The sequence below is a fragment of the Homarus americanus genome, unplaced genomic scaffold, assembly GCF_018991925.1.
Source record: "Homarus americanus isolate GMGI-L3 unplaced genomic scaffold, GMGI_Hamer_2.0 scaffold30535, whole genome shotgun sequence".
In the NCBI taxonomy this organism is placed as follows: Eukaryota; Metazoa; Arthropoda; class Malacostraca; order Decapoda; family Nephropidae; genus Homarus; species Homarus americanus.
Window position 1 is genome coordinate 1,617,522 of NW_024732440.1, and position 24,440 is coordinate 1,641,961.

Here is a 24,440-nt window from a genome sequence, read left to right on the forward strand (position 1 = left end):
GCCAGGGTGGGTGAGGTCAGTCAGGGTAGGTGAGGTCAGCCAGGGTGGGTGAGGTCAGCCAGGGTGGGTGAGGTCAGCCAGGGTGGGTGGGTGAGGTCAGCCAGGGTGGGTGAGGTCAGCCAGGGTGGGTGAGGTCAGTCAGGGTAGGTGAGGTCAGTCAGGGTGGGTGAGGTCAGCCAGGGTGGGTGAGGTCAGCCAGGGTGGGTGAGGTCAGCCAGGGTGGGTGAGGTCAGCCAGGGTGGGTGAGGTCAGCCACCAGTGTCAGAGGTAAACACGCTGACGCTTGTCTGCCGTCAGCTGCTCCTGGCCGGGCCGTCCAGTGCCATCTGTCGGGGATAATTTTCCTTAATCCTGCATCTTTAATGTTTTACACTTCATCTTTCCCTTTTATGTCATTCTTTATCATTATATTACCTCGACAATGAATTCTTAATCGGCCTCGATGCATTTTCAAGGATGATGAAGTGGTGAAGTGGTGTTAAAGGACGTGATAGAGCGTAAGGTAGACCTTCTGCTGTCAATGGTCAGAGCAAACATGGCTTCCTCCAGCAGAGGAATACAAATTGGATCAGCGTGGTTTCAAAGAAAAATCAAGCTCCGACCACAGCATAGAGGGATTCATTTAGTAACTGACGAAGTCCTGAAGGAAATTCCTGAACTCAGACAATTTGCTGTAGGCCTACTACACGTACAGAGTGAGTACATGGACTAGTGTTTACATGTGCATATCTCTGGCACATGAGGGTGTCGTCTGCATTTTTGCTTATAAATTTAATACTGGGCTGTACACAACACTGTAACCCAGTAGAATTAACTCATATATCTGCAACGTACAATTCAGCATAAAAGATAATTTTAAGGCAACTCGGTAATGCAAAATTTTCACAGCTGATGGGTTGATAGTGACATTTGGCTGAGATATATGATAAATTCAAGAAATAGTTTTACTAATGATATACTCTGTAATATAGATCCATTTATTATATTACTGAACCATTGTACTTAAAATTTGCCTGTGAGAAAGACTGTTTAAGTGTTGAGATACATAGCCAAAGTATCATCAATTTTATTCCTAATAAAATAATTTAGGGAATGGAGGTAAAATGCTGGTTAATCTGTACGGTGCAAATTGGAAAAATACACAGAAATAAAGGTGATATCCAACCATACATACATGTTCACCTCACGCCTTCCAAGGAACAGTAGTTAATGCCTAACCTGATTGACCACCTGACCCACCTTCATGGCAGGAAGATGGTCACACCTGATAGAGTATACAGATTTTGGTAGCTTATATTTATGGACAGTTTCTCAAGCTTTTAGAATTATTTAAGGTATTACTGCAGGAAGAAGTACTTAACGGGGGTAAGATCTCTATATATTCACTCCTGATTATAGTAAGTCATGTCACAAATTGTGCATATTCCTCATACTTCTGGTACAAAAACTACTTTTGGCATTACAACCTTTAATATGGATCAAGTAGCCCCAATTTCACTATTAACCATCATTTATTGTTCATTATTAACATGTTTCACATGAATTGGACATCAAAGTTAATAGTAGTATAAAGTATGAGGAAATAATAAGTGAAGGTGTGTAACACAGGCTGAGGAACCTTACTCCAAATTCAGAAACTGAAAATATTGATAAACCAAAAGTGATTTGACCAGCCTTACTGTATATGAGTATGATGACATGTCTCACACTCACTCTTCAGGCCTCGGCCAGACCCCCAGTATATTAAACCTACAACTATAGAAAAGACTCCATTGAAACTCATAAAAGCAGCAGTGAGTTGTATTATCATTGATAAATTTGCAGTCGGCTGACCTGACTACTGGTGTCTCCACACATCTTAACCTGTAGCTCACAAGTTTCAGTGTTCACAGTACCTGTACAGTACTCACAGCTAATTTTTTTAGGTGCAGTTTTAAAAATATATCCAAAGAAATAATATCATAAAGTACAGTACAGGTAAAGTATATACTTTACTGTATAGATGAGTAAACCAACAGGGGTGTCACTGAGTGAGAATGTCATTGGCAGAATCAACAGTTTTACAACATCTGTTGAAGAAAACTTATTTCTTATCTTTAGAATAAAGCAGTTTGCATCGAGGAATAGTACTTTGCCTATTAAAGTTTTTATCCCAAATTTCTCATAAATTGAAATGTCATTGCTGCTGACATGATGCCACCCCAACTTTGTTTACGTGAGCATCAGGAGGTGTCGTCCCAACTTTTCATTGACATTAATAATAATGTCAGTTCATTTCATACTCACTAAGAAACATCATCATCAGCATTAGGAACTTTAGAAAAATTTTCTGTAGCTAGACGATGATAAATTATTCTTTCTTATAGCAAGAATAATAATAATATCCCAAAAGGGGGCACTTCTTATTAGTAATATAGTGGTCCCTCGGTTAACGAACACAATTCGTTCCAGAAGGTCGTTTGTTAACCGAAAATTTCGTTAACCGAATCCATTGTTTTAATTGGATATTGGGTACCCGGTAATTGTTTCCAGATCACCGAAAATTACATACAAAGTAAAAAAAAAAAGCAGTAAAGTACACTTACTTTGAGGTGCGTATGTAGAAGGCTCCTGGTTGATGATGATGGGAATTAGAAGTGGGGGTGGAGGAGAAGGGAGAAGAGAAGGAAGTGGGGGTGGAAGAAAAGTCACCCCATGTTTCATGCCACCATTTCACCCATAAAATTTTAAGTTCACTTGGTGTAGTTCAAGATTATTTTCTTCAAATCAACACTGCACTGCACTATATATTGTCAATATGTTAAATAAATTTCAGAATGACCAATAATTGTACTGTAAAAACATAAAAATACTCTTGTGTTCAAGAGACCCACAAGCAAGATGTTTCCTCCACTGAACAGAGACACAAACTGACGCCTTGGTGGGTGAGTGAAGTGGCTGATGGGCGCATCAAAAACTAGTTCCTTGTACTGCATTTATGTTAAATAAGTGTTAAAAATATTGAATAACAGCCTTCTTGATATTTACTCTAATGGAAACGAATATAAGCCCTAGAACCGATTACTGTATTGGCGGACTAATCTTCCAGCTGGTGAGCAAGCCAAAACATGTTGACATGTTTTCGTAAGAATTTCATTAACCTAATTTTTGTTTTTTAACCGAAATGATGCATATGGAAGGTAATTCGTTAACCAAAATTTCGTTAACCGAGGCGTTCGTTAACCGAGAGACCACAGTACAGTAGGAGGAATTGTAATTTTCATAACTTTATGTACAGTAGCTAAAACAACTATGTGCATACTTTGTGGGAAACAGTATGAGACCATGGACGATAAATTTTGGTATATGAAGGCTGTCACTAGTCACACGTAAAATTTCGGAGCATATCGACTCCCACCTGCATAGATAGTTGTTTTAGCTACTGCACCTGTATTGGTTTGGTGATACACATGAATACAGAGGCAGCAGCATCCTTGTCCTTTCCATACACATGAACAGTTGCAGCAAATGTTATTATTATGATTATGATAATTATTACAGGTATTATTATTACACATAGATAATGATTTATCATAGGTAAGGTGAACCGACAAAACCTACCTATCGTAGGTTGAAACTACTGTATACCTGTATATAATTATTATTATTATTATTATTATTATTATTATTATTATTATTATTATCAGCATCATTATAATTAGTACACACCCTCTTATAACAGAATAGGGTTTCTTATACTGTATCTTATTGTCACATTACACATCTATATCTCCATTCTTATTTCTGCTCACTCAAGCTTACATTTGCCATCCACTTTAACTGCCTATTTTAACTGCCATGACTACATCATCACATTTCTGATGTGTAATCTGCATACTCGTCCACTTTTTAAACAGCTTGCATATACTAACCATGTTCAGTGCGCCCCCAAACTCGAGTATTCTTTCACCTTGAATATGCCTTGTAGCAAAGCCTTTCCCACCGTGCACACCAACATCACTGTTTAGATCACCACCGAGTACTACAATTTCTCTTTAACTAGAATTCATGCAGTAGCTCATCCCAGAACTTGTTCTTTTCTTCCTCATTTACTCCAACCTATGGGGTACATGCAGATACTAGACCCTTTCTACACTAACCTGGTCTGTAGGCACCGCCCCTCTTCTATACTAATAGCTGATTGTTTCATAGAAAATTCAGACAAAATGTATTCATAAATGTATTCACAATTTGTAAACAGACCTGTTATTATCTAAAATAATGTTATATACAGTACAGTATATGGATTATCAAAATCCAAATCATTTCAAGGCATTTGCACTTCAGAGAGGATGTTAGAAAATTTTAAGTATGCAACATAAAAGGTCGATATAAACTCACGCTTATATACGTGCAGTCTGGGGGTAGGTAAGACACTCAGGGGAACCAATCCGCTATTTGTAGTTATAGACGAGAGGCGGAGCTTACGGAGGCCAGCTTAGCGTGGAAATACTATAGTCACCAGATTCCTGCCTACCAGGTGCTTCAAAACTATGACTCTCACATTCACCTTTATCACCTTGAGCACTTTCTCTTCCTCATTTTCCACAATCAGAATTCCTACATTACCTGATCCAGAATGATTATTCTTCCAGAAGATTTGTACCCGCCATTCTTACCTTGCCGATCCTTCTTTGCATCAAGTTTCTGTTTCTTGTCCACAGCAGACATCCTGCTTTCTACGGTTCAATGTCTCGACAATTTCACTTGATCTCCCCTGCTTAATATGAACACTCATACTTCCAACTCAAATCCCAATTACCCGCAAACCACGATAATGGTGCACTAGCAAACCTGAAGCTGTAGGAAAAGCAGAACTGTTCTGTACCGTACATTAGTGTACTACAGTGGTCTCGGGTAGTCCACCACAACCAGCTTCTGGGATACTCTTCCACGTACAACTTGGCACTAAAGCTGGCTGTGGTTTTATGTGCTATATAATGGAGCAGCCACTCGGTATGCTAGCCTTGAGTTTAGGCTCCTGTATTATCAAGCATAATTGCTAGCCAACCCAGAAAATGCAGCAGAGATCAGGGGAGAGAGACAGTTCTGATATCTCATTTGCCATTTGGCAGGTTTAATGCAGGTTTTACGTCTGATGTCCTCCCTATCACTAACCCACTTTTACAGAACGAAAACTAGGCATTATATGTAGGACTCCCATATGCTCCTCAAGCTGGCAAGGTAGGGTCATTATTCCCACAGATAATCAAAGAGTATGCTTCTACCATCTGTCACATATTCCTTTCCGATCTGTAATTAAAGAAAGTCCATTAAAATGTATTTAAGACATTGACGTACAGTGTAGAGGTAAACCCTGATTTTCGAAAGACTTCGCTTAAAAAAAAGAAAATTGTAAATCAATTTTTCATAAGGTCCATTTCTCAATAGACTCCCATTATGAAAAACAAAAAAATTACCCAAATGTCTTACGATGCCACAAAATGCTACAAGGCATGTTTCTAATGACAGATTTGTTGTACACAATGATTATAAGCCAATAATTAATATAATACTGTATTTTCCATCATATTAAGCACACTGCCATGTAAGACATATGATACCCCTTTAGTGGCTTCAAAATTTATTTACACTATGATTTATCCCACTGGTCTAATGTTCCAGTCACATCTCCCAGTAGATTTACCAAACACCACTCTTGTCCTGAAGACGAGTCTCGAGTCCATAGTAATATTAGACACAAGTACTGTAATCTTTTTGCATTCACTGTCACCAAAACACAAATTCATGCAGCATCTTACTGGCAAGATCATTACCAGTTTCCACTTTCATTCAGTATTGTCCCAGTTACACCAACCACCAATACAGTGCAATTCAGTACAGGCATATACGTTATACAATCTCAGTATTCTTAAATTAACTCCAGTTGGATTCTCACATAGACCCACCACATCTGTAACATTACAGATCATGCTTCCAAAATACAGTACAAGTCTTTTTCTTTTGGCCCAACTTCTACCTTTTACAACACAATATTTCTCTCACATGTGGCATGGCACCCTACAGCTTTACTTATTCATAATACTGTACTCATTAACTGCCAGTCCCTCACTCCCCCTCCCCTCTTTGTACCTTGCACATCAGACTCCCAGTTCTTAGAACATTTATCCTCCACTTTTCACAACTACATTTACATTTAATTTCTCTTATTCATTGAATGACTGTCTCTTTGTTAGTAGCATTGTTCTTCAGAGGGAACAGTATCATGTGTACTACTCCCAGTTTACCTCATTATTAAAGAAAAAAATATATATTTGTCTACCCAACACAAAAGTGGGAGATAGGTAAAGTTAATAGGTATCTTTGTTAGTGTCTTATTCCTTTAACTTAAACCATTGTTAACCGTATGTCATCTCATTTATTAATTAATCTCATTTTATGGTCTCTTCCAGTCCTCCACACATCAGCCAGTTTAGCGCTGAATGAAAACTGGGACCCTTACGTCAGAGATGACATGGAGATGATGCTCAACAAAATAGTGCCTGAGGTATGTTGCACCGCACTCCTTCTGTGTAAGGGGAAGTTCAGTTATAAGCCTTGTCAATCTCTCCTAAAAATTTAATATAGAAGAAAATTCATTACAAACAGCTGTTGATGCTGTTACAATTATACTGTACTGGCAGTCATTTTCAATAGAAGTTAAGCTTTATGGACAGTGATTGAATGTACCGTTACTTGTGATAATGCATATTGAAGTTGCATTTTTTAGGGTAGTTGGTGCTAGACTCATGCTTAATACTTTCCAAAGAATATAAAAAGATTATTATTATTCCCATAGACTGAAGCTCTCCTTGAGTAGATTTTCTAGGTGAACAAAAGCTGCATAGCAAGTGCATTATTCTTCTTACTTTTAAAGATATCCGCTGGGCTAATATGTCCCAAAGAACTATTGTTGATGGTAAAACCTCATCTCCAGATACAATTACAAACTAGTATTATTTGCTGGTACCCATGGATGGTTATGCTACTTGTTTAGATTAGATTCTGCATGAAATAATATATTTTTTACAAAGTGTGCAATATTTGCCCTTTTCCTTTGATTTGTGTTGATAGTGACTTTTTGCATAGAGCAGTTTTCCCTCCCTCCTTCAACACAGCCACCCACCATAGAGTTTTGGTTTGGTTTGTTTTTTTAACATAGATTTCCATTTTTTCCAGGGGATGCCTTACCGACATTCCTGTGAAGGCCCTGATGATATGGTAAATTGTTTTTCAAATTTTGCACATCATCACATTAACCGTCCATAAAATTTTTCCCAGTATGATGTTTATGTAATTTACAAGGGGGCTACATTTTACTGAACTGTGTGTGTGTCTGTGTCTATCTGTATGTATGTGTGTGTGTGTGTGTGTCTGTCTGTCTGTCTGTCTGTCTGTCTGTGTGTATCTCTGTGTATGTATGTGTGTGTGTGTCTGTGTAAATTGTATATTTATAGCCTGCTGTTAGCCAGAGGAGTCTTGTATGTTTACCCATCAAGTGTACGGGATGCAACAGCTGTTAACCCATGACATTAACTAATGGTACTAATGAAACACTTAGTTCAGGTACTCCTGACTTACGACCCACTCGACTTACGACCACCCGGACATACAACCACCGCAGTCGTATAAAATATTTTTCAAATTACATATTTTCGAGTCCCGACTGTAATGATCGCGCTGTTTACTGACAAAATTTTTGTTTGTATTTCCATTTAAAATGGCTGGCAAGCGTAAAAGTGTGAGTTTTGTGGTGCTGAGAAGAAAAAGAGACCCATTTTAGATTTTCTATGTATTATTTTTGCCTTTTCGACTTGCGACCAATTCAACTGGTCGTCAGTCCGGAACCCCGTCGTAAGTCATGGAGAAACTGTACAATTCTCCCATCATAACTCTCATCCTCAGAGAGGAGTTCAAGATGCAAAAGTTTACCATTCAAGTCTGCAAGCTCACCGAGTCTTGATGCTACAGTAGCTTGCATACATAGACCTTCCCTTGTCTTTTGTCAGCTACATTTGATAACTGATAAAAAGTTATTCTGGTTGTCTCCCTGTCCCTCTTCAGAACAGGTAATTCTCTAAATACAGTACAGTAGGTCGGTTTCTTAACAGGGCAGACAGTTCTCTAAATAACTCAGTTTCTTAACAGAGAAGTTTTACGTATGTACTCTTTGTAGCACTAGGGGATATACATGGCTGTTCAGCATAAACTATATATTATGATGAATTCTAGCTTTTATTTAATTCAAGGTGCAAGAATTGTTTCTTTTGTTTTGTTGATCCAATTGCCTAGTTCATTCAGCTACTGTCTAAGGTGCTGATTTTACCTACGCTTTTTAACAAGTACGGTACACCTACACTCGTTAAAAAGTGTAGCGCTCTGACCCTATTGTCATTGTTGGTATGGTCAGACAACACAGTAAACCATCCATAAAATCATCTTTCCATAATTGTCTCACATAAACTAACAATGTTGCAGTTTGAAATATCAGGATTTCATCAAGTTGGATTGCAAATATTCCAGCAAACAATTGACGTGTAACCAGCCGATATTCTAAATCCTCGGCAATAGTACATATTCTCCAATACACTGTGTCACCACTGAGAGGGATACTATTCAATTTTTCATAAAACTTATGATCGAAAATTGTACACTATATCTAGAGTGCCTGGGAGAATTAGTTTTTCAGTAAATGTGTAGGGCAATGAGATATATACAGAAATTAAAGGTTATGGCAGTTGTTGTTGTTCATTCGGTGGTTGACTTACTGAGAAATTGAACTGATAACTTAATTCATTCTCTGGAAATATTCAGGGGTTTATCATCAAGTTCTGTGCGTTTTGTTTCTAAGTGTCTTTTGTTTTGACGGTTTTAAACTCTAGCCTGCAAGAACTTCATAACAAATATCACACTGTGCCTTGGGATCTTTGTTTCCCTTTTCACAGTTTATAAAACCATACTTAATAAAATATCATCACTATACCTGTACTGTCTTGTCCACAATTTAGTTTTCTTTCTGGCAGGTGGTTCATGTGAGGCTGACATGGCAAAGGCCTCTCTATTATTTGTGACATTTCCTTCTACAATTTAATTTAATTTACTTAATTTTCAGATGCAGATAATTAATTGAATGCCTTATTTGTTTTCTCTTTCCTCATAATAAAATGATCCATTCTTTTCTTGGGGTAGGATAAAATAAATTTCTGACTCAAGTGACAGCTGTATGCTCACCTCCACACCATAAACAGGACTGAGAGGCATTACAAACTTTGCCACACATTGAATAACATCTTATGACTTGTACATTGAAGAACTCTGATTTAGGATGGCATTCTATATCAAAACTGTAGTTCTGAATCGTGCTATGTCAAGGGTCTATTTTATTTGCTCATTTATTCTTTATTGAGAGTCATAGGGTGCAGTGACAACAAAGTACAACAATTAATTTTTTCTTATGCCAGAAAATTACCCATTTTTTCATTGCATGAGTGATGTTAGCAATGAATAGGGGCATAAACCTCCCCTGATTCTATTAATTCTATGGGGAAGAATTCCACGCTATTAGTCGTTTCAGGATTCATTCTTATCTTCTACGATGTAACCCTTAACGAATAACGGGGACCCTCTTTATTGTTTATCTCACTTTAGAATCTTCTCGTAGGTTCCCCTCACAGGGGGAAGGACACTGGGACAGAAGTCAGCCATTCCTCCTCTCTAAAGTACACACAACCCTGACTTTCAACATAGGGACACTCCCAGATGTCTATCACCACCTCAGCATCTTCCAGTGATACAAAAAAAAAAAAATACAAAAAATTGTATACAGTAAGTCCTCCCTTAACGTCGGGGTTACGTTCCTAAAAATGCGGATAAATTTTCCCCATAAGAATTAGATAAAATACGGGAGTCATGTTCCTGAGCCTCCCTTTGCCCCCATGAAATACATTATATATATACAGAAAATCATTGCTATTTCTATAGAAAATAGTGCACGCATATACAACTACCAATTTTGTATGGGTACTCACCGATGGGCGGAGGTGGTAGAGCGAGTCTGTGGTGGGTAGTGAAGCAGAGGAGGTGGATGGCGGGAGCGGAGGAGGAGAGTGGGAGGGTAGGAGGGTGGTAAGTCACTGAGACTGCGGCTGCCTCCTCCTCCTGCGCTGACTGGGGTTCCTCGGCCGCTGCTTGCTCCTCCTCCATTGTTATTTGCTCCTCCTCGGCTGCTGTGTGCTCTTCCTCGGCTGCCGGCTGTTGTGAAGGTGCTGCTGCTGCTTCTGCCATCCCGCAACAAAAAATTGAATACAGTGTTGATTGCTTGGTGCTACTCTTCTTCTTCTCCTTATGCATCTCAGTGGAACAACCAAGACTTTCATCAATGCTGCGTAGAATCTTTGAACTTCGTTCTCTGTTTGGGTTGTCATCTACAAGGATTTGCATTGCTTGCTGGAACATGTTGAACGATTCTGCCATCTTCTTGGAAGTTAGTGGTCTTTGAGGTTCTTCTTCGTCGTCTTCGTCTTCAACGGGACTGTGTTCTGTTAGTTGTTGCAAATCCTCATTGGTGAGCTCTTCTGTATGGGATGCCAGGACGTCCTCAATATCCTCTGATTCCAGCTCATCACAGCCTGCCTGTCTGGCCAAGCTGAGGATATCCCTATTCACAGCTGGGACTAAGTCCGTGAATCCCGTAAAACTGTTGACGCACTCGTGCCACAGTTTACCCCACACACCATTCAGGCAACTTTCCTGAAACCTCTTCCCATGCCTTGTCAATGTTGTCAGTTGCATGAAGAATGTTGAAGCCACGCCAGTATTCTTGGATCGTAGGTTTATTATCTCCGTCTGTAGCCTTGAGCAGCTGGGCCATGGTACGGCGTAAATAATACGCCTTGAATGCGGCGATGACACCTTGGTCAATAGGCTGCATCAGTGCTGTCGTGTTGGGAGGCAGGAATACAACTTTTACTCTCATGCAAGTCGTCGAGATTGGGTGGATGAGCTGGAGCATTGTCAAGGATCAGAAGAATTTTGAAGTCAAGGTTCTCCTTGGCACAGTATTCCTTCATTGCAGGGATGGCGTACACGTTTAACCACTGGCTAAATATGGCGCCGGTTATCCATGCCTTCTTGTTTGCCTTTTAAATGACAGGGAGGTGATCCTTAGAGTAACCTTTCAGGGCCCATGGGTTGGCAGCACGAGAAATCAGCATATGCTTCAGCTTGAAGTCACAGGCAGCGTTCGCGTCAAGCAGCAGCGTCAAGCGGTCTTTTGCTGCTTTAAAACCTGCTGCTTTTTTCTCCTCCTTGGAGATATAGGTCCTCTCAGGCATCCTCTTCCAAAAGAGACCAGTTTCATTCACATTTAAGACTTGCTTCGATGAGTAGCTTCCTTCTTGGATAATCCGTTTGAATTCTGGCAGGAATGTCTTGGCAGCAACCATATCTGAACTGGCAGCTTCACCAGTCTTCTTAATATTGTGGAAGTTATAACGATGCTAAAATCATTGAAACCATCCTTGGCTGGCCATAAAGATCTCTTCCTTTGATCCTTCACCCTCTTCTGCCTTTAAGTCATCAAACAAGTATCTGGCCTTATGCTTGATAACCATAAGGCTCACAGGGGCATTGCTTGATTAAGGTCCTCCATCCACGTTGCCAGCATCATTTCCACCTTTCTATCACAGTGCTTCTAGTACGAGTTGTCTTAGTTGCACTCAGAGAAGAACTACTTCCAGCACTAACCTTAATCTTGTCAGCGTTGGTCCGGGTATTACGCACTGATGTGGGGGTTTGACCAAGCACAGCGGCTATGTCCACAGCACGTTCCCCTTTTTCAAAACGAGCTAATACATCCATTTTCGTACTCAGGGTAATGGTTTTACATTGCCTCTTCACTACACTAGCATCAGTAGCACTTGATGGGTGCTTGGAAGCCATTTCGAATGGTTAGAGTACAATTTTAGAGCAAAAGCACTTAAGCAGCGTAACAAAGATTGGCTCGGCGTTGCTTGGGGACACTGTGACGTTCAGTGAGTGAAGGCAGCGCGCCGAGCTGAGAGAGCGTAGTTTGGCCAGACGAGAGCAGGTGATGCACCGTAGAAAGTAGTCTGTGGCGACGCAAACCGACGTAGTATCGGATCACCGGGACGTTAAACAAATTTTTTAGTCTCTAAAGTTTAGCGATGTATTACCGAAACATCTTTAAGTGGGCCGACGTTTTACGAGGACTTAGTGTATATATACAGTGTATAATAACTTGGCAGAGGTGGGAGGGGGGCTGTTGTTCATATAGCAAAATAAATGTTAAAAATTGCCTACAATAGAAGTCACTTGATACGATGGATAAGTTCCTGACCTGACACCCTGGGTTGGCTAAAGAATAGTACCTGTGCAGTAAACCCGATTCATTGAAATGGCATAGGTTGTAGCAGATTGTTGCAGTGCAAAGGAACTTAGGCGCAACTTTTGAAATTTGCATGACAGTAAAAAATGCGTACTAGCAAAAACACAAAGAACATTTATGATTTCATATACTGTACAGTCAACCCTCGCGTTATGCTGTCCCACTTTACGTGTTTCCACGTTTACGCGGTACCCTGCCGAACACGGAATGCTCACTTTCCGCAGTGTGTGTACCCTTTTACGCGGAGAGCGGCGCGAGCAGGGTGCGCACAAGGTCGCCCAGTCATCAAAACATTACCGAGTTCTTCACCCGCCACCCACCACAGCCGGCCCAAGTCAGTGATAGTGATAATGATAGTGAGGATATGGACTTTGAGGGGTTTGACAAAGAGGCCCTGCAAGCCTCTGTGGTGGATAGTGATACAAGTGATACAGGTGAGGGCCAATAATTTGCCCTCTGCCTCGGAACCAACCCCCCCCCATCCCCGTGTGCCCAGCCATCTTTGCTACTAATGTAAGTGTTAAAAAACCTAATATTATTTATATTTCTCTTAATTATTAATTGTGTGTGCATACCATCATAAAATTAAGAAGTTATTTTTACTACAACGTAGGTATTGTGTCTGAAAAAGTGGAGTTTGGGGATCGGCCCGGTCTCTATTTCAATTAATCCCATAAGTTATGTTGTTCACTTTACGCGTTTCTCACTTTACGCTGGCCGCCGTGGGTTCAATTGACCGCGTAAAGTGAGGGTTCACTGTACTGTACAGTATATAAGAATGTGTACAATGGGAGTGTGTATAGTGAAGGAGTGCCTTTGATCACAGTTTTTCTCAATACCTGCACAAGTTTAATAACTTATTTTTGTACTTAATCCTTATTATTTCTAAAACATATGTTACTGTATACAAAAGTAGATGATATCCATGCAACTACGGTACCGTACAATAAATCGTGCAGTAATTTTATTCTCGATATCAAATGTTGTATGTTGATTACAATTCGGAATTGCTTTATTTCAGCAAAGCTAGAACCTCTGTTATTCCAAGTTATGGAAAGTTTTACTGTAATAATTTGTGCACAAGCACTTTAGCAGCAGATAATGTGCAATAGCCAAACTACAATCAGAAGATTTACTATACATTTGTATACTGTATATTTTTTTAAACAACCCTTGAATAATCATTGCACGTCACCTTGTTCTGGTTGAGAAATAACTAAAATGTATTTTCATGAAATTTATTTGGTTGTTAGCCCAGGCATGAAGAAGATGGGTTTGAGAGATTCGTGAGCTTAAAAAAGAGTCTAGTTTTATGTCCTTTGTACCATCTCTTAGTTGGAAAAGCCTTAGATTGAATCTTAAATTCCAATGGAAAAAGGAGACCCCTCTTTTATTTTCCCAAAACATAATTATACAGTATACAGCACAGTACTTCGTATAAGCACAGAAAAGGTTTATTCATCAAGCACGTCTTGATCATAGATTTTAGCATGATAATTGGACTTACATAACCAAGCTGCACTTTCAGAGTACATGCTCTTGGATTTTTGGGTTTTGCAGCATCTTCAGCTATCCCCAGAGGAATGTCTTTGGGTAATGCAGGTGCTCACTAATGTTTGAATTTCATTGTGCTAGCTCGCCCATTCATATGACAGGTTTTGAGTACACAGGTCTCCTTGGCCTGAGCAAGCTATAGATAAGGGATTGATCCTGGATATCCCATTTCACAGCTGTATTGGGACAAGGAGACCTGGAACCTTCACTGTTTCTTTGAATGTGATTGAGAACTTCAGCTGGACTGAGGCTTTTTACTGGAAATCCAGTACTGCAGGTGATGGACAAGGGAAGGTCTACATGCACAAGCTGCTATAGTTCCAAGGGTCAATTCGTTTTCAGGTTTGAGAATTAAACTTTCCCCTCCTATCCTGAGGCTTTCCAAAGGATGGATTTTTTAATTTTAATGAGGAGCCTGGACTTCTCAAGCATACACAACAGCTAGGTTTATTATAATATTTTAAGTATGGGTGCATCTTTACGTATGTATTATATCTATACAGTAGCCTTATGTTACATTATATTTAAATAGGAAACCGTCTGTGAAAGACTTGATGGGTAAATACAAGCATCTCCTTGTCCCAACTCAGTCAATGGGATTTCCAGGGTGAATTCTTGGTTTTTCTCATAAACTATTTAACTTAAAAGTTGATTACATATATGTGCTAACTGAAGTGCTTCTTATTCAGTCATGCAAAAGAAATATCCTAGCTATAACCTTTACAGTTCTTTCTCTTGTTTGGTGTACTGTATATGCAATATATAATGCATTGATAAAACAGTTATTTATGAATATATTTTCATATAAGCAATTGTTCACTCTAACATAATTATCACCATCGTTGTTGTCATCACCATTTTATGGCCATTTTCCATGCTAGCATATGTGACAACCTGATGGCATGGTGTCCCAATTGCCATAGACCACATAAGTGTATACTGTACATACAATATACGAGAGGATTGAAGCATGTAATCTCATTTGTATACCTGAGGGAAAGAGATGATTACCTAATATTTTTCTGTCCACCCCAGTAAGATTATTAATCAGCAGGATATATAAGAATTTGAGGCATCTATTGTGACCATAAGGGATAATATTTATGGGTAACGTTCAAGGTTTTCATCTTTGTGTTTCTAAAGTCCTCTTGAATCCTATAGCAACTTGCTGGACTAGGAAGTTTAAAGTATTTAAACAGTCTGAGCTTCTGAGCAACACATTATATATATGCATTAAGACAGTGTAGCTTACTGCTAGAACATGTCAAACCCCTGATCATGGTAGGCTCTACTAGGGGGTGTCAGTGGGAGTCTCCTTGCAGATCACTTGTCTCTTCCCTCGACTTTAAAGTGAATTTCATACTTCAGTCCTCATGTTTGCATTTTTTTTTCTTAAGATGGAAAACTTGAGGGACGACTGGTGATATTTGTACTGTGTATCCCCAGAAATTAGTTTAACTGTAATTGCTTAAGTATTGAGAAAATTTATTGGCTTAAACTAAAAACAACATTAATTTTTCAATACCTGTAGCTTCTTTACCAGACTAAGAATTGCTGATAAGCTCTTTCTCCTTTTAATATGCATCAAAATTATTATTCAGAGTAATGATGATAGGAAGGTACTGCCTTCTTATGATAGGGAACTGTATCATATTTTAAAACTCATGATAATGAATATAATTTTTGTCAAAATGTCATACACTAACCAATTAATGTATTAGGAAGACCTGAAATGGCAAAAAAAAAAATAAAGTCACGTGTGATAGAATTTTAATAAATTTCTAGATGATTTCCATTTCTGAAATACTGATCATATCTTCTTGCTTCCTCTCTTCCCACACCATTCCAATTCAGCCGGCCCATGTCAAGGCTTGCTTCATAGGTTCCTCTCTTACGCTGCCCATTTCAGAAGGCAAGCTCAACCTGGGAACTTGGCAGGTAAGATTGTATTCATTTTTTTCCTCTCTCTTTCTCCATATTTCTAAGAAATCATTTTATAACTTGTCATCATTCAAAGAAGACTCATTAACACTATTTACTCAACAGATGTATGGGTTACAACCAAGGGTTACCCACAACATTAATGGCTGGCATTGATTAGACACTTATTAAAACTTACATCATAAACCATAGCTCTCTGAAAGGAATCTGAGAGGCAAAGATACTGTATACCACTTAAGGCAGGGAGATAAGCAAATCAACTGTAGATTATTTTTGTGCATGCAGATCTCCCCTTGTCATATATAGCACCAGGGGATGTGCAGCTATGCCACACAACTCATTCATTCGAAATTCTTATCAACATTTATTAATCTTGACTTAAAAAAAACTGACTCAGGAAATTAAGCTGTAAGTTCACATGCAACTCTTTTAAGGTGTGAACCAAATAGAAATGTATGGTAATGTTTGATAAACCTCATGAATAAGTTATTAAAGTTACAATACAGTACTAGTAATACAATACTGTATGCCTTTTTATGCATAGAATATGGGTTTTGAGTTAGAGCATTACTTCCATAGGCATTTTTAATACAGTACTGTATTGCAAATAGAATCCATGATGGAGGTAGCCTTGGTTCTGTTCAGTAAAATGAATTCCTCCTCTCAGTTGCAGTAATTACCTCTCCTCTTGTTCGAATTCACAAACCGTAACCGGTCCATGGTTTTCTACAGTAGGTCAACTTGTCACACTCCTCACTCAAGTACTTTTTTCTTTTACATTTTGAAGCCTTGTTGATGCTTTCACACTGAATTGTAATTTTTGAATGACAGAGATCATTAGCTTCTATTGTCTTTATATATAGAGAGATGATGCAGTGTTTGCACCTTCTGATAAGCCATGATGCAGTATTCCCAGAAGATGATGCATTGCAAGCTTTGGAAAAGGAGGTAGATACATGAAATTATTTAAGACTGAATGAACCGAGCCACAAAGTCACATCTTGGTACATATGAATGCTAATCATATTAAAAAAGTTAATTGTACCAGGTAATTGCCCACATGATCAAACCACCCCTGGTATGAAGGCACAGTTTTTCCTATTATTTTATTTATTTTTATTATTTATTATTATTTAGACTCAAGCCACACCTTAATATTTGACTTGATTCAAGGAAGCTTTCTTTTAAAGAAGCATGTAGATTTATCATTTAACCACTTACCAGCTTACTAGCCATTTGGGCAATTGGTTTGCTCTTTATTATTTTGTTATGAACTTTATTGTCCAGTGTTAGTACAGGAGGAAATCAGAGTACCCAGAAGAAACCTGCAATATTTGGTAGGGTCACACCTTTTCACGTGTGTCCGAGCCAGGACTCGAACCCATGACATAGTGGTTAGAGATATGTACGTTACTGATGTACCTCACATTTAGTGGCTCTGATGAAAGATCAGGCAGTAGTGACGTTCTGAAATCTGAACAAAATATCTGAAATGAACAAAAGTCTTATGGTGCCTCTGTCTGAAATTATCATTGATATGCACAAAATTAAGTGAAGTTCAGATTTCTTAGGTGTGAGTATTGTAGCAAATTGCAGCTTAATGCCTTTGTTGTTACAGGTTGTACCTCTCTAGTCCGGCATTCTGTGGTCCAGAAACTGCCGTGGTCCGGAACGATTTTAGTTTGTCCAATAGGTAGATAGGCAGCTTTTTTTTTTTGTCTGAATTATTATTACAGGAGTATTAAATTTTTGCCCCTCAGGCCCCAATGTGGGTCAGTGACCTGTGCCCGGGTGGGCTAATCCCCTTAATAAAAAACAGCCGCGGGAAATTAAGGTTTGTTTACATCCGGCAGTTCGGCTGCTCTCTCTCTCTCTCTGCTTGTCTATACAGAGTACAACATTTAACCCTTCAATATATATGATCAGTAAATAAGTGTTGCTTTCATATTCTTATGTCGAGTAATGACGATATGTTTTCACATGTGCACACTTACATACGCGCAGTCTCACTTTTTTTGTACCATTAATGGTTAGCTACTTATATTGTTCCATTTATTAACATTAAATAACATTACAGGTACTTCAAACAACCATATTATTTTTTTTTACATTAATTTTACTACAGCTAAAATCAGGGTCTTATTTTCTTCAGTTTTATATGTAGAACCAATCAGTCACTGGTTTCGTAAGCTTTTACATAAACAATGCCGGCAGCCGTCTCATCTCCTCTAATATTCCACGTATTATTAATAAATTGTATTGTTAATTTTGCACACACATACATTAATTCAATAAAAACAAATTCAGAAACATAAATTAAAATATATATGAACAGTAAATAAGTGTTGCTTTCATATTCTTATGTAAAGTAATGACGATATGTTTTCACGTGTGCGCATGCGCACTTACATACTCGATCTCTCTTTTTTCTTTACCATTATCGTTAGCTACTTCTATTGTTCCATTTATTAACATTAATTAACATTACTTAAAACAACCATATTAATTTTACTACAGCTACAACCAAGGTCTTATTTTCTTCAGTTTTATATGTAGAACCAGTCAGTCACTGGCTTTGTAATCAACGAAAACAATGCTGTGTCATTTCCTCGTGTGTTTTAATATTCTACGTATTATTAATGAATTGTATTGCTCATTTTGCACACAAACATTAATTCAATAAAAAAGACATTCAGTAATAAACAATAATGAATCTTTTGTACATAAGAGAAATGACGCTGTTTACACGATTATGCACGTCGTCTGCACGTTGGCGGGCCGTTCAAACCCGTCGAAATTCAAGCTTCTGCCGTCAAAATTTTTATTTATTTATTTTTTTGTGTGTTCCAATAAAATACGTTAAGAATTAAAAACTCGCGAAATTTGAGAAGCTACTATACGACATTTAACCCTTCAATATGTCTTCAAAGAGACCATGATGCAGAGAAAGTGGTGCTAGTGCTTCCAAGCATAAGCACAAGTCACTATCTATCCAGGAAAAGGGTGAATTTCCATGGTCCGGCACCGGTCAGGTCCCGAGGTTCCTGGACTAGAGAGGTACTACCTGTATTACAGTATACTGTAGTACTTATGTATCCTCCAAAACCATTTGCCAGAGTCATGATTGCAAAAAGCTCCCATACCACCCCCCTCCCCCCATTTAATTAGTCAGAATTTGCCAGCTGAAACTGAATTACAATATGACAGATGGATCTGACATCTTCGACGTTATAATGTTATTTCTGCACTTCAACAACTAAGGTCCTTAAATGTGCTTGGTAATTTAGTAAATTCAGTAATACATCAACAATTGGAAATTCTCTGAAAATTGTGGATTGTACACTGTACTTTGACATACCTTGTTCCATAAGACCTCCCAGCCTGTAGAAAATAGCCGTTGCACCAGATCACACCTCTTAGGGGACAGTGTGATGGTACAGGCATCCCTCGTGTTATGAACGGGATGTTTCCTTGAAAATGTTTCCATAACGTGGGACCAATTTTCTCATTGATTGCCATTATATAATTGGACATGCGTTCCCAAGGAAATATTTTTTCCAATAATGCATAGTACAAGCACACACATGAATAAAAAAAAAAATTTAAACACGTACATTGATTACTTCATGAATGATAATAAATGCACACAACATGTGAATTTAACTCACCACAAGCAGTATTAAGTGCTGCATGAGGGAGTGAGGTGAGGTGGTGTGATTTGAGTTATACAGTAAACCCTTGATATAACTCAGCACATATGGGGCTCTGGTCCTGCCGTGTTATCCCAAATTCCTACGTATCGTGGCACTTCCCCCTCCTACAAAAATACAACAATAAAAAATTATCCACCCATGTATGTGTACATGTAATTACTAAATGTAAAAAAGTAACACTTACCAGCACTGCAGGTGAAGAATGAAGCATCATAGTAGGAGACACAGATGCATAGTAGGTGACACAGAGGTATGGTAGGTGACACAGAGGCATGGTAGGTGACACAAGCATGGTAGGGGATGCAGGTGGCCAGATATGCCTAGATTTTCCCAGATAATTTTATATATATCTCGGCATTTTCCGAGTTATACTAATACGTACATTCCGAGACCATAATCATGCCATGTTTTTATGAAATTCCAAGTTATCAAATTCCGAGTTATCGAGGGTTTACTGTACTGGGAGTTACCTCCTTAAAACATCAAGTTTAATGTCCAACATAATTCCTTTATGGGATCTTTTAACATCACTGCTTTCACTTGAGCTTGATGGTCTCTTTCCACTCATCATGAAAAAGGGTACACAGTAACACAGTCCTGAACACACACGTAAAACCGAACAAACTGGGATTTGATATCAAACTGAGCACCATTGGTGTGGGTGCACCGTCCTCCACTGTACAGGTATTGTAACCCACACAATATAAATTTTATAATTTGGGTGAAATTTGTTAATTTATGTCGCAATTTTTATGTTTGAAAAACTAAAAAATTTACTCCAAATCCGTAAGGGAGAATTCTTTGGCCGTATCCCGAATTTTTTGGTCATAATTTCCAAATTCCTTAAGTGCGAATTTCCATAACCAGAGTTTCCGTAAGCTGGGAGATGCCTTTACTATAACCCCCAAAATTTAAATAAAAATCAGCTCCAGCTGTTGTCAGAGGGACCTCACTAAAGATAGCAGACTCCCCTAGTAAGTCGTCCTATATTACGAGAGCTGCCTGATTATGAGCTATATTATGCTATATTCTTGTTGAAACTTTAGTTTGTATTCACCTCACCACAACCACTTGCACTTGCCATGGTGATTAAATATGAAGCACTGCACACAAAAATACTGGTGTCACAGTACAGTACATGTGTTTACAGCATGGTGCAACTAATACAGTACGTGTGAACAAAGGTCTGGGGAGCATGAAGTTTTGAGAATGCACCTTAGCAGGTTTATTGAAACTATCGCCTGAAATGATGTCCAGAATTAGCATCAAAATTGTATCGCTCTCTGCCTTAAGTAGATATGCTCACCTATGATCAGATAGAATTAAGAATAGCATCCTTTCCAATAAATTTACTGTCTTCGTTTTTATCTCCTTATGTTTGCTAAGTAAATGTATCTAGTTAAGGTTATCTCATAATTTTGATGTTGTTTTTGGAAAATCATATTTTAGTATTTTTTTATTTTATTTGTGGAACTTTACCCAACATTCCTTCATGTTTGTGCCCTTAATGGGCTGAGTGGCTAATGTAAACAAGATGGCTGCCAGTGGTGCTCCATTTATCAGCTTCTTAACTACAGGTAATAGTACACTTTTGATCTGTATTATTTTCAAAATTTCCTTTTTTTTTTAGATAAAAAGTGAAAATGGACTATGAACTGACGAAGTAGACTAGAAGATTTCTTCATTAATTTGATGTTTCATATTATTGTACTGTGTTTACTTTCTTTAAAAGAGTACCACTTGCCAGATAGGGTCTGAATTAACTTGGTTTTACTGTACAGTCACACTCTACTAAGGGTTAAGCAGTACTGTATTATTATTGTTACTGTATTACAGTTGTAATTGATATTTCAAATATTTTTATTTGTAATAATTTTATTGCTTTCAGGATAACATAGAGATGTTCTGTTTTCTCGTCACAGGGAATATGGTTATGTGAACACCGAAATGAAGCTGGGCCTCGAAAGATTGTTGCGACTATAAATGGGTGCTTACGAGATGGCCGAACTCCTGTCTCTCCAATGTCCCCAATGGCATCAACGAGCAGCTAGAAGAACCCCACACGGGCATCTTAAGGTGTCTAGTGTGGTTTTATTGGCTGTGCCAGGAATGCAACCAATTATGGTTGGCAATTGGCTAAAGCTAGTTTGTTGTGTCTCATTTTGCAGCCCAATTGAACCCTTTTTCCACAACCCATTGTATCCCATTCCACCATTATGCCACTAATAGACAAAATGTACCTAGCCTTCACCTTAAGTCATTCATCTCTTGCATCTGGCCCCCTGTGGCTTGGCATCGCTCACCTCTTCATCTGGTTTTCTTCAAATTATTCTTATTTATTCTATACTCCAATTACTCTTTTTTTTTTTCAGGAGACTTTTCAGTTATTTGCTTTACCTTCACATATCTACATTCATTTACTTAAACAATATGCAGTTGTTTTCTTCTTGTTCTAGTATCACATTCTTCTCTACTCAGAAAATTCATAGATTCTTTTGTTAAAAATGTTCTTGTTATACTTTTGGTATGTCATCTTATTCTTAATCTCCTTTCTTTGTGTCTTTGTTCACTGATATGCCACTCATTTCTCCCTTCATCTTTTCCCAGGCTGTGCACTCCTCTCTTCCTTGCCAATGGGATATGGGCTGAGTTACAACAGTGCTGAAGAAAATTAAGGCACATACTGGTACAAACCCATTAAGAAAAACTTGTGGTGGAACCTTTATTCTTCAGTGAAGGATAATGTTACAATGCAAAACTTACCACAGCGGTTTTTCAGTTGTGATTTTTCATACTTTTAATGAAACGTGTATATCGATTGACTTATGTAGCCATAAAGCTTTGGCAGTTTACATTTCTAGCACTAAATATCCTCCAGGGTCCCAGACAAATAGAAACTCAAGGCAGTGAAAGCCTTGACCCTGAAAGAAAGAACTCCCATTAAACAACCTGTTAACGCCCCGCATATCAGCAGAGACGACAACTTCAGGGTGTGTATCAGGTTTCTTACCCTACTTCGGGCACCAGCATATGACAGTGTGGTCAGATTGACATTCGTGGACCTTACAAAGTCTTTCCATAGAGGTTAATTTCCCAGCTGTATGCAATGCAAAACTTACTGTAATTGGAGAGGAGGAGGTAGCTATGCATCCAGTTGGAGGATATTTCTGTCTGAGGTTACCAGCATTGGCCATCTGTACCAATCCTCAGAGATATAAGTTGTGACTTGATCGCTTTCTTTCACTTTGAGTATGTATGGTCTACTGAAGAAATATTTAGTCTTCTTATCTGAAAAATACTAGCCAATTTATCTGGACGTACTCTCAGAATTGACAGTTTACAAAACATTAAAGAATTGTACAGTGCTACTCAAGCTGAATCCGCTCATTGCCTAAATAGCGGCCTGGTCAAGTCACTACCTTACCCTTCATCAATTGGTAGCCGCCTCCCTCTTGCCATATGTAGGAGCATTTGGGCCTTTTTATTATTGCACTCAGATGGTATGGTTGGCTTATCTATATAGATTTATAAGTGTAGTTGTTAATTCACCAATTTTAAAAACTTGTGAACTTCAACGAAGGAACCTCACATGTAAAGAACTACTTTGTTTGATTCATTAGATACACTGCCATTGAAGGAAAGTATTTGTGCTCTTTTCATTGAGCTTTGTGGTACTCTCTTAGCCGAATTCTTAGAGGAAACCTCAATAAAACGCAGCAGTCCACAATGTTGCTGGTATGTAATATACAACTATTAGGACAGTAGAACAATGCTGCAAGATGTAAAATAATATTTGAGGAGTGCTTTAGCATTTTAAGAATTCGGATTTAGATGGGCTACAGCATTGGAATTGGGAGTCACATAGAATGTCAATGCTAGCAACCAGTGATCTAGATGATGATAGTGGTGTTTTGGATAAGATTCTGTGTGGGACACCCTGTTTGGAACGTGGGAAATGGCATGTTAGAAATCGATAAACCGTGTTTTAAATCTCAAAGAGAAGGACTCTTAAACTGGATGTTCAGAAGGGACATTTCAACAAGCCTTAGAAATTAACTTGAAGATTTAAAAAGATATAGTGTTACTTAATGCTTTTGTGCCATTTTTTTATACCTAGATATGCTTAATATATGTTAATGACTTTTGAATTTATTTGGAAATTTTATTGTGGACATGTAAACTTGCTTCATGAGTATATCTTAATTCTTGATGTGTGAAACAGTGCTAATGCAAAGGGAAGTAATCCTCACACAAACCTCTGTAGAGGATTGAGTTTTTATCATCTTATTTAGAAATGCTGGGCACTGATTGGCCCTATAAGTATGATCAGTTGCCACACAATAACTTGGAGAGCATTATATTGCTGGAGGCCATTCAGTCTTCCTCCCTTAAAAAAGAAAAAAAATAAGACTGTTTCTATTTTTCTCTTCTACAAAGTAAAGGGATGTTGTCTTGGGCCTCTTGCTTGTAGCACATTCAAAGAAAGTTGATTTCTAACAATGTATTTGGGTCATGTTGCCATTATGTGATGGAAGTGGTTTCATTGACAAAAATGCATACTAGATGACATGAGAGGTTAACTTTTGTGGGTAAAAAGAGGATAAGTGAATTATCTTAAGTGTCCAGTGTTACTTATAGACAGAGTAAACAACCAAATTGGTCACTAGAAAATTCACAACAGATAAGACTGCAATTACAGCTGTGTAATATTCATTCATATGTCTTGTTTTTTATCAAGGTGTGGGTTTGTTTTCATGAAAAATTATAACTAAAGTTATTTCATTTGA

General features: G+C 38.3%; 1 protein-coding gene across 1 annotated transcript; it reads left to right on the forward strand.

The window, feature by feature from the left end:
- Positions 1–321: 321 nt before the first annotated feature.
- Positions 322–24,440, forward strand: LOC121868748 (UPF0047 protein YjbQ-like). Its single transcript, XM_042369625.1, has 6 exons — positions 322–695; positions 6,453–6,547; positions 7,219–7,260; positions 15,854–15,937; positions 21,576–21,729; positions 22,261–24,440. The coding sequence occupies exons 1-5, from the start codon at positions 521–523 to the stop codon at positions 21,702–21,704; spliced, it is 525 nt and encodes a 174-aa protein (XP_042225559.1). The 5' UTR covers positions 322–520; the 3' UTR covers positions 21,705–21,729; positions 22,261–24,440.